This window comes from Ranitomeya imitator, chromosome 2, assembly GCF_032444005.1.
Source record: "Ranitomeya imitator isolate aRanImi1 chromosome 2, aRanImi1.pri, whole genome shotgun sequence".
NCBI classification, from domain to species: Eukaryota; Metazoa; Chordata; class Amphibia; order Anura; family Dendrobatidae; genus Ranitomeya; species Ranitomeya imitator.
In genome coordinates this window covers 496,950,950-496,967,884 of record NC_091283.1, presented here as the reverse complement: position 1 = coordinate 496,967,884, position 16,935 = coordinate 496,950,950, and the positions used below count along the sequence as shown (strand labels likewise).

At 42.2% G+C, this 16,935-nt stretch overlaps 1 protein-coding gene across 1 annotated transcript in view; it reads right to left on the bottom strand.

The window, feature by feature from the left end:
* Positions 1-11,604: 11,604 nt before the first annotated feature.
* LOC138664647 (NXPE family member 4-like) overlaps positions 11,605-16,935 on the bottom strand; it is a 405,114-nt gene continuing 399,783 nt past the window's right edge. Inside the window, exon 6 of the mRNA XM_069751533.1 lies at positions 11,605-12,140. Coding sequence (XP_069607634.1) covers positions 11,605-12,140 — 536 coding nt within the window. The remainder of the gene's footprint in view (positions 12,141-16,935) is intronic.

Sequence of the window (16,935 nt, the reverse complement as noted above, 5' to 3'; positions counted from 1 at the left end):
AATGAACAAAGACAAATAGGAAAATGCAATTAGAAAACATTTATGTTGCAAAATACTTCTCAAAAATTATAAATTAACGCAAATACAAGAATAATGCAACTTTAAAACTATGTAATTCTGTAATTGTAGGAAATTACTTCTCAAAAATGACAAATTAACGCAAATACAAGAATAACGCAACTTCAAAACTATGTAATTCGAGTATTGGCGACATTTTTTGGAGGGCGCTAGACATCTTATATCAGTTTTTATTGATCATAAGAACCTGATCTATTTGGATGCTGCTAAACGTTTGAATGCCCATCAAGCTAGATGGGCATTGTTTTCTGCCCGGTTCCATTTCTCTGTGACATATATCCCTGGGACAAAAAATGTTAAAGTTGATGCTTTGTCTCGAAGTTTCTCCCCAGCGGTTAATACTGAAAAGGAAGAATCTATTCTGCAGAGAGGAGTGGTGGCAGCATTAGGTTCTGAGTTGGAAAATAGCATTCTTAAATCCCAGGACGCGGCACCAACTAACACTCCGTATGGGAAATTATTTGTGCCTAAAGCCCAGAGGAGAGCATTGTTTACGGAATGTCATGAGTCTTGTTTGGCGTGTCATCCAGGGATTGCCAAAACAAAGTTGATCGGTCGGAGTTTCTGGTGGGTGGGTGGCTAAGAGAAATTGTCAAGTGGGTGCGTCAGTGTACCGTGTGCGCTAGAGGTTCCTAGTTCTCCATGGATGCATCTTGCAATGGATTTTATCACCGACCTGCCGGTCTCTGAGGGTTTTTCTGTTATCTGGGTTGTTGTGGACCGGTTTAGTAAGATGTGCCATCTGGTCCCGTTCAATAAATTACCCTGCACTAAAGCACTTGCCAGGGCATTTGTGAAAGAGATTGTCAGACTCCATGGTGTTCCCACAGACATTGTCTCCAATAGGGGACCACAGCTTGTGGCTCGCTTTTGGTGTGCCTTTTGTGACAGACTAAAGGTTCATTTGTCATGTCCGTCGGGCTATCATCCACAGTTCAATGGACAGACTGAGCTGATGTGACCGCTTTCCAGGGGTTCCAGGAATACAATGATGGAAGGTATCCTTCCATAATGTATTCCCCACAATGTATTCCTCTGCCCCTGTGAGAAAATAGTTCCTAGTTTCACTTGTGGCACTGCTGTGTAGGAAAAATCCAAGGCAGCTTTGCCATAAAGTGAGACTCTGAACTAAAGTAACCTCAGTGATACACTGCAGGAGCCATTGTCTCCTGTCAGTGTGTCCCTGGAGGTCTATAGAGCAGTGACATCACCCGATGTCACTGTTCTATAGGGGAGATCGTCGTGGGACACACGTTATTAATTGGACTACGGCGGAAAGTAAGTATACGGTTTCTTTATTATTTTTACTTTTTTTTTTCAGGCGCTCGAGTATGGTAAGTATGGTGAAATTAAAAATAATAAAATACTTTTTTCTGGCTGTCTTTTTTTTTTTTTTACACTTTCACTACCATAGGATTAGTAATGGAGAGGCGTCTTATTGACTCCTCTTCATTATTAACCGGGCTTAATGTCACCTTACGTTAGCAAGGTGACATTAACGCCTTATTACCCCATATCCCACCGCTACTCGGAAGTGGGAAGAGAGGGGCTAAGTGCCGGAATTGGCGCATCTTACAGATGCTCCTTTTTTTGGGCTGTTGGGTGCTGGTATTTGTACCGGGGGGCAAATATCCATGACCCTCTCTAGGCTATGAATATCAGCCTGCATGACCCAACGTCATTTTTTTGGGGGGTCCCCCTATTTTAATAGCCAGTAAAGGCTACGCAGACAGCTGCAGACTGATATTCATAGCCTCAGAGGGGCCATGGGTATTAACCCCTTCCCAGGCTGCAAATATTGGCCCCTGTCCGTCGGCTTTCCCCCTCTGGCACAGAAAATTGCGCGGGAGCCCACACCATTTTTTTTATTGTTTTTATGTTAAAGAGAACCTGTCACCCCCAAAATCGAAGGTGAGCTAAGCCCACCAGCATCAGGGGCTTATCTACAGAATTCTGTAATGCTGTAGATAAGCCACTGATTTTTCCTGAAAGACGAGAAAAAGAGGTTAAATTATACACACCTGGGGGGGCGGCTGATGTGGCTGCTCTCCACGGGAGATCGTCGTGGGACACTCATTTTAATTAGATGTCTGCGGATCAGGAAGTATATTGTTTGTTATTTTATTATTTGTTACAGGTGACAATGGCTTCGGGGATCAAGGTGATGGTGAGTATGTACTCTATGTTTAATGTACTGTATGCAGGGTCGGACTAGGACTAAAATTCAGCCTTGGCATTTGAAGTTACGCAGGCCCACTTGTCACATGGTGACTGTATGATATCTTTGCACACTTGTAGGTTACAAGAAGGCGAGTGTAACACGACTATGTAACATAATTACAGCTGTATCCAGCATTACAGCTCAGTTCTATTTATTGCTTTTAGTTGCAATACCAAGAAAAGCCGCTACATTACCTACATAACTGGATCTCGTAGATAATGAAGGGATGAGACTACCAAAGGCTATGGAACCTCATTCTGAAGCTACATAAACTTTGCCTACAGCCATTTTTGGTTCCGCTGCGCAGCACGAGATCCGGTGACTCTGAAGTGCGGTGACATCAATAACATCACCGTTCTTCAGATATTCTGGGTCTTGCCCTGAGCTCGGCGACTGAAGAGCGGTATTGTTACTACCGTCACCGCTCTTCATAGTCGCTGGGTCTCTCCAGGTCTGGGCTAGTAGTGGGGGTGTCTGATAGACACCTCTCTATTACTTACACCAGGGATTAATAGCAGCTGACATCAACCCTAAAAATCATTACACATACCAGAATTAAATGCTTTGGCGGCTTGGATAAGCAGTAGAGTTAGCGCTATTCCCAGGCGCCGAGTGCTAACTACAACTGTCATCATACTTGCCTAGTCTCCCTGTGAAGCATTTCTGTTGTATTTACATGCGCTGATCTCAGGCCGCTAAACGAGTGTGATTGACAATACTGAAGTCGTTCGCTTGTTTCCTGGCCTTTTTACACCAACTGAGAAAGAATGAAGGGAACAGGCTAATCACAATTAGATCAATCTGTCCCCATACAGTAACATGTTACCAGCAGCACAACTACAGTTTACAACGGCAATGTGCTGCTGAGAACAAGGATTTCTGTTTCTACATAAACAATCCAATCACTCGATGAATAGGCAGCATTTTGCTTGTTTAGTATAATATACCCAATAGTCCTCCATATATTATAATGTGCACCTCAGTCCTCCATATAGTATAATACACTCCTCAGTCCTCTATGTAGTATAATACACTCCTCAGTCCTCCATATAGTAGAATACACTCCTCAGTCCTCCATATATTAAAATACACTGCTCAGTCCTCCATATAGTATAATACACTCCTCAGTCCTCTATATAGTATAATTTACTGCCACAGTCCTCCATATAGTAAATACACTCCTCAGTCCTCCAAATAGTATAATACATTCCTCAGTGCTCCATATAGTATAATGCACTGCCATAGTCATCCCTGTAGTACAATTCACTTCCCATAGTATAATGCACCCCATAGTTCTTCATATAGTATAATGTATTCCCCATAGTCGTCGATACAGTATAACGCTGCCCACATATAGTATAATGATGCCACCCCAGTGTATAATGCAGCCACCCCACAGAATATATTGTAGCCCTCTGAGTATAATGTAACCCCCCAGAGAATATAATGCAGCCCCCTCATATAGTATAATGCAGCCCCTGCATATATAATATATGTTAGCCCCCTCATAGAGCATAAAGCAGCCCCCCATAGAAAATAATGTAGCCCCTCCATAGAATACAATGCAGCCCTCCTCATATAGTATAATGCAGCTCCCAATAGAATATAATGTAGCCCCCTCATAGAGTATGATGCAATCACCCCTCATAGAATATAATACAGCCCCCATAGAATATAATGTATCCCCTAGAGAATGTAATACAGCCCCCACAGAATGTAATACAGCCCTTCCCCATAGAATGTAATGCAGCCAGCCCCATAGAATGTAATGCAGCCAGCCCCCATAGAATATAATGCAGCCAGCCCCCATAGAACGTAATGCAGCCAGCCCCATAGAACATAATGCAGCCAGCCCCCATAGAACATAATGCAGCCAGCCCCCATAGAACGTAATGCAGCCAGCCCCATAGAATGTAATGCAGCCCAAGCCCCATAGAAAGTAATGCAGCCAGCCCCCATAGAATGTAATAAAGCCCCCTATAGAATGTAATACAGCACAGCCCCATAGAATGTAATGCAGCCAGGCCCCATAGAATATAATGCAGCCAGCCCCATAGAATGTAATGCAGCCAGCCCCCATAGAATGTAATGCAGCACAACCCCCATAGAATGTAATGCAGCACAACCCCCATAGAAAGTAATGCAGCCAGCCCCCATAGAATGTAATAAAGCCCCCCATAGAATGTAATAAAGCCCCTCCATAGAATGTAATACAGCACAGTCCCCATAGAATTTAATACAGCCCCCCAATAGCCCCACAATCCAGTAATCACTCGTTGATATCTATAATATAACGCTGGGAACGTCACTCTGTCCGAAGCCTTAATAGACTGCGCAGGCGCGACACTCCTAGCGTTACATTATAGAAAAAATGCCGCCGAGAGCAGGGGGTCGGGAGCACGGGGACGCCGTCTACATATTTGCGCCCTGATTATGCAAATAATCCGCCGCCATAGTAAGTTTTTACTTACGCTATTTGTTTTGGGCGCCATTGTCTGGCTCCTCCTGGTGCCGGAATCGGCGCCTGCGCAGTCCACGCTTTCCGGCGCCATTTCCTTGAAGACACACTGCTGTGTGTCTTCAAGAAAATGGCGCCGGAAAGCGCGGACTGCGCAGGCGCCGATTCCTGCACCAGGAGCAAGACAATGGCGCCCGAAACGAATAGCGTAAGTAAAAACTTGCTGTGCCATGAGGCTGTGGCACTTCATGCCACAGCAATTTGTTACTTACGCCATTCCTTTCCGGCGCCATTGTCTTGCTCCTCCCGGTGCCGGAATCGGCGCCTGCGCAGTCTGCGCTTTCCGGCGCCATTTTCTTGAAGACATACAGCAGTGTGTCTTCAAGAAAATGGCGCCGGAAAGCGTGGACTGCGCAGGCGCCGATTCCGGCACCAGGAGGAGCAAGACAATGGCGCCGGAAAAGAATCAGGTAGCGTAAGTAACAAATTGCTGTGCCATGAGGCTGTGGCACTTCATGCCACAGCTATTTGTTACTTACGTCACCTGATGGGGGTCATAAACCTTTATGGAGCAGCGTATGGGGCATATGGATGGGAGCAGCACATGACAGAACGGGGGCGCAGGATGGTAGCAGCACATGACAGAATAGGGCAGCACATGACAGAACGGGGGTGCAGGATGGCAGCAGCACATGACAGAACGGGGGTGCAGGATGGAAGCAGCACATGACAGAACAGGGGTGCAGGATGGGAGCAGCACATGTCAGAACGGGCGCGCAGGATGGCAGCAGCACATGACAGAACGGGGGCGCAGGATGGGAGCAGCACATGACAGAACGGGGGTGCAGGATGGAAGCAGCACATGACAGAACGGGGGCGCAGGTTGGGAGCAGCACATGACAGAACGGGGGCGCAGGATAGCAGCAGCACATGACAGAACGGGGGTGCAGGATGGCAGCAGCACATGACAGAACGGGGGTGCAGGATGGAAGCAGCACATGATAGAACGGGCGCGCAGGATGGGAGCAGCACATGACAGAACGGGGGCGCAGAATGGCAGTAGCACATGACAGCACGGGGGTGCAGGATGGAAGCAGCACATGACAGAATGGGGTCGCAGGATGGGAGCAGCACATGACAGAGCGGGGGTGCAGGATGGAAGCAGCACATGACAGAACGGGGGTGCAGGATGGGAGCAGCACATGACAGGATGGGGACGCAGGATGGGAGCAGCCAGTGACAGAATGGAGGCGCAGGATGGGTGCAGCACATGTCGGAATGGAGGCGCAGGATGGGTGCAGCACATGTCAGAATGGAGGCGCAGAATGGGGGTGCAGGATGGGAGCAGCACATGTCAGAATGGGGGTGCAGGATGGGAGCACCACATGACAGAATGGGGGCGCAGGATGGGTGCAGCACATGACAGGATGGGGACGCAGGATGGAGCAGCACATGACAGGATGGAGGCGCAGGATGGAGCAGCTCATGACAGGATGGGGACGCAGGATGAGAGCAGCACATGTCAGGATGGGGGCGCAGGATGGAGCAGCTCATGACAGGATGGGGATGCAGGATGGAGCAGCACATGGCAGGATGGGGACGCAGGATGGAGCAGCACATACCAGGATGGAGACCATATACCAATATAAATGGTCACCACCCGGGCGTAGAACGGGTTCAATAGCTAGTATATATATATATATATAAAAAAAACCATACAGTTCCTTCTCAAAAAATTAGCATATAGTGTTAAATTTCATTATTTACCATAATGTAATGATTACAATTAAACTTTCATATATTATAGATTCATTATCCACCAACTGAAATTTGTCAGGTCTTTTATTGTTTTAATACTGATGATTTTGGCATACAACTCCTGATAACCCAAAAAACCTGTCTCAATAAATTAGCATATTTCACCCATCCAATCAAATAAAAGTGTTTTTTTAATAACAAACAAAAAAACCATCAAATAATAATGTTCAGTTATGCACTCAATACTTGGTCGGGAATCCTTTGGCAGAAATGACTGCTTCAATGCGGCGTGGCATGGAGGCAATCAGCCTGTGACACTGCTGAGATGTTATGGAGGCCCAGGATGCTTCAATAGCGGCCTTAAGCTCATCCAGAGTGTTGGGTCTTGCGTCTCTCAACTTTCTCTTCACAATATCCCACAGATTCTCTATGGGGTTCAGGTCAGGAGAGTTGGCAGGCCAATTGAGCACAGTAATACCATGGTCAGTAAACCATTTACCAGTGGTTTTGGCACTGTGAGCAGGTGCCAGGTCGTGCTGAAAAATGAAATCTTCATCTCCATAAAGCATTTCAGCCGATGGAAGCATGAAGTGCTCCAAAATCTCCTGATAGCTAGCTGCATTGACCCTGCCCTTGATGAAACACAGTGGACCAACACCAGCAGCTGACATGGCACCCCACACCATCACTGACTGTGGGTACTTGACACTGGACTTCAGGCATTTTGGCATTTCCTTCTCCCCAGTCTTCCTCCAGACTCTGGCACCTTGATTTCCGAATGACATGCAAAATTTGCTTTCATCAGAAAAAAGTACTTGGGACCACTCAGCAACAGTCCAGTGCTGCTTCTCTGTAGCCCAGGTCAGGCGCCTCTGCCGCTGTTTATGGTTCAAAAGTGGCTTTACCTGGGGAATGCGGCACCTGTAGCCCATTTCCTGCACACGCCTGTGCACGGTGGCTCTGGATGTTTCCACACCAGACTCAGTCCACTGCTTCCTCAGGTTGCCCAAGGTCTGGAATCAGTCCTTCTCCACAATCTTCCTCAGGGTCCGGTCTCCTCTTCTCGTTGTACAGCGTTTTCTGCCACATTGTTTCCTTCCAACAGACTTACCATTGAGGTGCCTTGATACAGCACTCTGGGAACAGCCTATTTGTTGAGAAATTTCTTTCTGGGTCTTACCCTCTTGCTTGAGGGTGTCAATAATGGCCTTCTTGACATCTGTCAGGTCGCTAGTCTTACCCATGATGGGGGTTTTGAGTAATGAACCAGGCAGGGAGTTTATAAAAGCCTCAGGTATCTTTTGCATGTGTTTAGAGTTAATTAGTTGATTCAGAAGATCAGGGTAATAGGTCGTTTAGAGAACCTTTTCTTGATATGCTAATTTATTGAGACAGGTTTTTTGGGTTATCAGGAGTTGTATGCCAAAATCATCAGTATTAAAACAATAAAAGACCTGACAAATTTCAGTTGGTGGATAATGAATCTATAATATATGAAAGTTTAATTGTAATCATTACATTATGGTAAATAATGAAATTTAACACTATATGCTAATTTTTTGAGAAGGACCTGTACAATCCTCTCCTCATGCCACGCACTGCTCCCGACTCCGGTCTCAGCGGCTGCAGTCTGCCCGCCCAGCACACAGCAGGTGCGCGATGATATGACGTCATTGCGCACCTGCAGTGTCAGAGGCAGAGCGGGGAATGATGGGAGAGGGAGCGACAGCACACGCTCTCTCCTCCATCATAACATTCAACTGTACCAGCGTCTATGACGCTGGTATAGTTGAATGCGGGGCGGGGAGTGTGCTGACAGTGGGGGCAGTGTGCTGACAGCGGGGGGAGTGTGCTTACAGTGAGGGGAGTGTGCTGACAGCGGGGGGAGTGTGCTGACAGCGGGGGGAGTGTGCTTACAGCGGGGGAAGTGTGCTGACAGCGGAAGGAGTGTGCTGACAGCGGCATACATGAGCGGCCCACTACTGCCACCGGCCCTTCTGGCATTTGCCAGAAGTGCCCGATGGCCAGTCCAGCCTTGACTGTATGTACTGTATGTATATACTGTATGTTGCATGTTCTGTATGTATGTACAGTATATTGCATGTCGTATGTTGCTTGTCACATGTGGTATGTTGCATGTCACATGTTGCATGTGGAATGTTGCATGTCACATGTAGCATGCCGCTTGTCGCATGTGGTATGTTGCATGTAGTATGTCATTTGTCGTATGTTGTATGTTGCATGTCACATGTTGTATGCCACATGTTGCATGTGCATGTGGTATGTTGCATGTCACATGTAGTATGTCACATGTGGTATGTTGCATGTAGCATGGTGCATGTCGCATGTGGCATGTAGCATGTCACATGTAGCTTGTCACATTTGGTATGTTGCTTGTCACTTGTCGCATGTGATATGTTGCATTTTGCATGTGGTATGTTGCATGTAGTATGTTGCATGTCACATGTTGCATGGCGCATGTGGTATGTCACATGTAGTATGTCGTATGTCGCATGTTGTATGTCACATGTCGTATGTTGCCTGTCTCATGTTGTATGTTGAATGCCACATGCCACATATGGTATGCAGCATGTGACATGTCACATGTAGCATGTCTCATGTTGCATGTAGCATGTCACATGTAGCGTGTCGCGTGTGGTTTGTTGCATGCAGCATGTTGTATGTCACCTGTTGCATGTGGTATGTTGCATGTCGCATGTCACATGTCGTATGTCACATGTGGTATGTTGCATGTCATATGTCGCATATCGTAGGTCACATGTCGTATGGTGTATGTCGCATGGTGTATGTCGCATGGTGTATGTCGAATGGTGTATGTTGCATGCTGTATGGTGTATGTTGTATGTTGCTTGGTGTATGGTGTATGTTGTATGGTGCATGGTGTATGTTGCATGGTGTATGTTGTATGTTGCATGGTGTATGTTGTAGGGTGTATGTTGGATGTACTCTACTCCTAGATAGATGAGATAGATAAATAGATAGAAAGAAGGAATCAGAAAGTTAGCAGGAATAACAGGTAGAATGAGATAGACAGATGTAAAGAAATAGAGAGATAGATAGATGTAAAGAGATAGATAGATAGATAGATTAGCGAAATTGTCACAAAACTTACGCTAGCAGTGGGTTACGGCGTTATGTCCTGGATGGGAAAAGTTTTACTATGTCTAGGACAACACAATTTGCATATACAGACTTCCTGGGCAAAGAGTTTAGCGACAAAGCCGGTGCATGCGCAATAATGTGTTGTATGCTTTGCCCACAGTTGGTCAAAGCATACAGCGCAAGCGCGAGATGTCACTTGAATGCGCAGGCGCAAAATACAACGCCAACGCCGTGAAGATGATTCGTAGTGAAAAGCCGGAGGTGTGGAGAATCGGTGATTAGGCCCCGCCCATCGGATCGGACCGGAACGGGGTGATTGACAGACGAAAACAGCGAGATTACTAAGGTATTTTCTCTGCAAAGGTGGGGAATCGGGGGATATAGAAGGTACTAATGTAAAGCAGAGCTCAGGCCCTATTAAACAATATTTTTATCTAATATCGAAAAAACAGGGTGACAGGTTCCCTTTAATCATTTTGTGTAGTATGACAATCTGCTTTTAAGGATATACTCATTTGCAATTTTTTCTAAGTTCTCATAACATTTTAATTATGCAAATTTGCCACCTATACTTCATAAAGTGTTAGTAATTTTCCCCACAAACTAAAAGCTTTTCAACCTAAATTTAACACTAGCAAAATATAATGCATCACGAAAAAACAATTATTATTATACATAGAAACATTCCAGAGTCATTGCCACATAAAATGACAATGGTCAGAAAAAATTGGCTTTATCACTCAGAGTTTAAGGCACTGTTGCTGTTATATATCACAGATATAGTAATTCACAGTCACAGTGGTGATGGTGAGACCCTATAACAGTTCACTGTATACCACTTAAATCTTGGATTTCTATTCACAGACTGAGACTATCACTCACATTTTCAATCTAGTACATCAACCCTGAGGTACTATAACAATTGATTTAGGCCTTTTTCTGTTCCTTAGGTTTTAATTACATATTAGTATTTTTGATCAGTACTTCATCAGTATTTGTATACCTAAACCAGGAGTGTCTTCAAAATTCCGAACAGGTTTTAATTTTCAGCTATAGTTTTTCTCTGTAAGTTCGACTCCTGGTTTTGGCATACCAACACCTGACAAAATACTGATCAGATGCTGACGTGTCAATAAGGCCTTATGCCGTGTACTCTGTGAGCTCCTACCCCTACACAGTGCAAGTATAAAATGTCATTCCTTGGTCAACTCCTATGTTTTATATTACCTGTGAAAACCACTCTGATTGGCTGTGCTATACCACGTGATCGGATTGCTGCAATGCATTAGGGGAATAATTCATTGTTATGCTTGATGCTATTAGCCCTCTCTCTGAGTGTAGCCTGTGTAGAATGGCATTGGGCATTTTTTTTCGCCCATCCTCACACATCAAATTGCAGATTGTTCAAATTCACGTGGAACTCTGTTTTTTTATTAAATTCGAGTCAAATTTGATTCTCTGCTGATCGATCCGCTCATCTTTACTCCTATGCAATGTAGGTCAGGACATTATGCTGAGGTTGTATGTGTGAAGCTGGGGGAGGAGTGAGAGGGGTTAAGGTAGATTTGCAGGGGCTGTACTCACTGCTGGCTTGTAGCCCAGCAGAAGCAATAAAGTGGCTTGTAGTTAGGTGGGAGTAAAGGATCCTGATGAAGAAGTGATGGCTGCGAGTATCAGAGCTGGTTACAAGTGACAGGAAGTGAAGCTGAAAAGGTATAAAACAATATTAAAATTGGCAGAAAAGTATATGAGGATCTCCGGGACATTATCCTTAGGCATTTATGGCAAATGCAGTTACTGAGTTAGGGTAGTTGAGAACCTTTTTAAGTAATCTTTTCTTTCTAGTCAGAACTTTTGAGGAATTTTCAAACTATCACAACAACCTAGTGGCCTTAATTATAGGATTGCAAATTCAAGATGTGACGTAGAATAGAATAGAAAATAAATTGATTTTTTACTAGTAAAATTAACAAATGTATGTAAGGAGCAATTCTACCTGGCTCTTGACTACATGTTCTGGAGGATGAACATTATGTGTATTGTGAGCAACAGTCATATCCCAAGCATCAACCACGGCAACAGGAAGACTTCTGAAGACCTCTTTCAAAATCAGGTTGTGGATATACCCATAGAAGTCACTGAATCTCTCTGAACTAAGATCATCATTTCTTGTATTTTCAGTTTTGATGATGACTTTGGTATCGGGACTCCTCAAAAAGAGTCGAATCAAAGATTTTTGCACCAGAATAACTCTTCTAATAAAAAGTTGGACTGGGAAAGGTCTGAAGTGCTGACCCAAACAAATGACAATCACATAATTGGAACCTCCTGCTAGTCGATCTATCTGCTCATGGACATAAGCATCATCTTTGACCATGTAACTGTGACTTGCAACATATGGATAACTGTGCTTCTTCCACTGTAAATTAATATTTCTTTTTTGATCCACTGCTACCATCAAAGTTTCAATTCCTCCTCTATGCAGATCAAATGTCTTGAGACCTGTTCAAAAAGACCAAGAAAAACATAAACTTTAAAAACATCAAGACCACGTAATGCTACAGTCAAAATCATGGGCCTATTGCAATTGTTCTGCTACAGCCTATGGATCATGACACATGCAAATACAGTCATAGCCAAAAGTATTGACACCCCTGCAATTATGTCAGATAATACTCATTTTCTTCCTGAAAATGATTACAAACACAAATTATTTGGTATTATTATCTTCATTTAATTTATCTTAAATGAAAAAACACAAAAAGAATTGTCCTAAAGCCAAATTGGATATAATTCCACACCAAACATAAAAAAGGGGGTGGACAAAACTATTGGCACTGTTCGAAAAATCATGTGATGCTTTTCTAATTTGTGTAATTAACAGCACCTATAACTTACCTGTGGGACCTAACAGGTGTTGGCAATAACTAAATCACACTTGCAGCCAGTTGACATGGAGTAAAGTTGACTCAACCGCTGTCCTGTGTCCTTGTGTGTACCACATTGAGCATGGAGAAAAGAAAGAAGACCAAAGATCTGTCTGAGGACTTGAGAAACCAAATTGTGAGGAAGCATGAGCAATCTCAAGGCTACAAGTCCATCTCCAAAGACCTGAATGTTCCTGTGTCTACCGTGCGCAGTGTCATCAAGAAGTTTAAAGCCCATTTAACTGTGGCTAACCTCCCTAGATGTGGATTGAAAAGAAAAATTGACAAGAGATTTCAACGCAAGATTGTGCGGATGTTGGATAAAGAACCTCGACTAACATCCAAACAAGTTCAAGCTGCCCTGCAGTCCGAGGGTACAAAGTGTCAACCCGTACTATCCGTCGGCATCTGAATGAAAAGGGACTGTATGGTGGGAGACCCAGGAAGACCACACTTCTTACCCCGACACATATAAAAGTCAGGCTGGAGTTTGCCAAAACTTACCTGAAAAAGCCTAAATTGTTTTGGACGAATGTTCTCTGGTCAGATGAGACAAAAGTAGAGCTTTTTGGGCAAAGGCATCAACATAGAGTTTACAGGAGAAAAAAAAAGAGGCATTCAAAGAAAAGAACACGATCCCTACAGTCAAACATAGTGGAGGTTCCCTGATGTTTTGGGGTTGCTTTGCTGCCTCTGGCATTGGACTGCTTGACCGTGTGCATGGCATTATGAAAGTCTGAAGACTACCAACAAATTTTGCAGCATAATGTAGGGCCCAGTGTGAGAAAGCTGGGTCTCCCTCAGAGGTCATGGGTCTTCCATCAGGACAATGACCCAAAACACACTTCAAAAAGCTCTAGAAAATGGTTTGAGAGAAAGCACTGGAGACTTCTAAGGTGGCCAGCAATGAGTCCAGACCTGAATCCCATAGAACACCTGTGGAGAGATCTAAAAATGGCAGTTTGGAGAAGGCACCCTTCAAATATCAGGGACCTGGAGCAGTTTGCCAAAGAGAATGGTCTAAAAGTCCAGCAGAGCATTGTAAGAAACTCATTGATGGTTACCGGAAGCGGTTGGTTGCAGTTATTTTGGCTAAAGGCTGTGCAACCAAGTATTAGGCTGAGGGTGCCAATACTTTTGTCTGGCCCATTTTTGGAGTTTTGTGTGAAATGATCAATGTTTTGCTTTTTGCTTCATTCTCTTTGTGTTTTTTCATTTAAGACAAAATTAAATGAAGATAATAATACCAAATAATTTGTGTTTGCAATCATTTTCAGAATGAAAATGAGTATTATCTGACAGAATTGCAGGGGTGTCAATACTTTTGGCCATGACTGTAGGTAATTACCTTGGGCCCTTAAACACTCATAGGCAGTTTATATGCTTGAAGCTTACGTTATAGAGCTGGCTGTGCTATTATTTAGTAGATTCATAGTGTTTTTCGGGCACTACAATATTGTATCTGCATATACCTCCAGAGTGATTAAATATTCCATTAGATGGTGTATGTATTGAGATATTTTCCCTTAGAGGGATTGGTCTGAGAGGCTCCATTTAAATCTTACTAACCTTTTACCATTACAAAGCACATAACTATGGGTCATTCATAATACCATTAATATATTGTTTGTAGAGCTAATAAGATTTGACCAACTTAGAAAATATGTCAGTGGCACTTAGTGTTGGTCTTGGAATTAAGGATTTGGGTTAAGAGACTGCTACTATCAAAAAGACAAGGTTGACAAAACTTTCACTTTTCAAAAGTGTAAAAACTTTTACATAATGGTAAAATTAATATTTAATAAAACTTAAAATTAATGTTCCACTAAGCAATAGAAAAAAATCTTATCACTGTACTGTTCATGCTTAAAATAACCTAGACTAAGGGGAAATATTAAATGAAAATGACCTGATATTCAACAGAAAGAAAGAACAGGTATGGTATTCACAAAAATAGAAAGTATTACGGTACTTGGATTTTATCAACAAAGAAATTATGACAAAATAGATTGTAATATATACATTATAGTATACTTATGGTCAGTTACTGTGATATAAACTACCGTATTGCCAGCAGGGTCGGTGGTAGATAAAGTGGGGCCCCAAATTCTAACATATTATATCATTATATGGAAACATTTAGGGTGCATTTACACATGCTGATTTCTGACCATTAAGCGAGAATGATGGGTGTAGATCAACCACTAATAAATCATTCTGTCCCCATATAGTATCATGTTTTCGGCAGCATATATCCTGTTTCCAACAATCAATGTGCTGCCGAGAATGATTTTTTTTCCAGCATAAATAATACATTTACCCGAAATATGATCATCCTTCTGTTCGCTGGGGTGATTATTGACATATTTACATCTATGAACTCACGTCTGGGCTGCTGGCATTTAGAAATGTACTACTGAACACATACTATGCATATCACAAGTGACACAAACACTATATATTATACATACATCAGTATTCAATAAAAAAAACAATACAGGCAACAAATTTATATGCAAATTGATCTAAGACTTATTTTTAATTAATAAAAAGAACATCATAATATAAAATTATTAGAAACATGAAGGAAGCCACTAAAGGGTTGTATAGGATAAATAGTGCAAATGTAGAAGTTTACATTACATTGCAAATCATTACTAACCTCCTGGTAACATTATGTGCATGCATAAGCAAGATGGTGGAAGACTGGTAAAGCTGACAAATAACCATCCTAATGCTCAATAACATAGTTATCAAACCCGCTCTCATCAGATACGAAAGAGTATACAAAATCTTCCAAGCACATAAGATGGCCAAAGTGATAGCAAAATAAATCAGAAATATATCACACATATGTATACAAAGAACACATACATACACACATATATGCTGAACACATGTATCCTTTCTCTTGGAATCTCCTCTGTAAAAATATGAGATTCATGACTAAAGTCATCATGTGTACAATTTTTATGAATATGCCAATATTGCTAGTATGATTTATTTATAACCCACTTGGGATAAAAGCTACTCGTAAAATCTAAATAACTATTTTGCATCTATATTTTCAAAATGGGCTGCAGAATTGTTGCCTTTGGGTCATTCCATATCAAGTGATCCAAATATGAATATTTTTTTTACCTGATGTCTTTAGATTTTTTTTATTTTTTGTTTTTATGAAGTACTACTTTAGTTAATTATAAATTAAAAGTTTAGAATTTTTTTTCTTCATCAGTTAATTTTATACAGATTTTTAAAGTTTTGAAAAAGTGCAGATTTTGGCCTGGTAAGGCTTTACATTTTTTATCATATCTCGGGCTAGAATTAAGATAAAGAGGTGGCAGAGGCATTATTGTTCTCAGAACGGTACCAGCTTTCATTTGACATGTCACAAGACTATGTTTCTTGATATTTTGTTTTGGAGAAATCAAATTCAAAAATTTTGATGCAAAATTGTGAAAACATGCATGTGTGTTACTTGTGTTCTTGTTTATATTTGCACAGGGATTCAACTTGAGACCTATCAAATTTGTATTTTTTCTTAAGCCTTGAATCATCTGATTTTATGTTTGTGTGAGTTTCTTCCCTTTTTCTTTTCAAATTACAACGTAGTGAAGTCAACATTTATATGTAACAATAAAGAAACACAAAAAACAAATCCCGAAGTGCCAGAATAAATACATCTTAATCATCATAACACAACTTGCTCAGCATTTTCAACCTGAATTCATTGAACAAGCCAAAAGAAAAAAGGTGGTCATATCCTCAAGTCTGATTTTCCAAATACAGTCTCATCCTAATTATATGTTAAAAACAAGATTAAAATAACCAATATTTTTACCACCTATTTAAACATGTAACAATTTTTTCCTACTATATCACTAAACATGTCATTTATGAAGTGTTTAAGAAAAATAGTACAGTAGTTAAATCCTCGTTTTATAAAATATGAACTAATTAAACAATTAATGGTAGGTTTTTACACTGGCCTGTTATCATCAATGTGTCCCTTCTAGTGGGTGAAATGTCATCTTGTCCATAAGCGCTTACTAGCAATGGCCGTTTCCTTGTGTCAGATTATGTACGGCCGGTCATGGGGCTCGGCTCCACCTGAGATAATATCTGATTTTTGTTAACTTTTACAATGTCTGGTTTTCTTGGATACACAAAGGACGGCGCTGGACCAGAAGCTGCAGAAAAGTCCTTTCTACTTCTACTTCATTTTCACAATCTTTGGAGATTACAGTAGCCGCCACCAGTGCCAATCATATTCACAGGTCACATCACCAGTCATGTCATCCATTGCCGATCTTCTGCTGCCTTCTACCACGTCATGGACGTCACTCTCTTTGCTGAATGACGAAACCCTT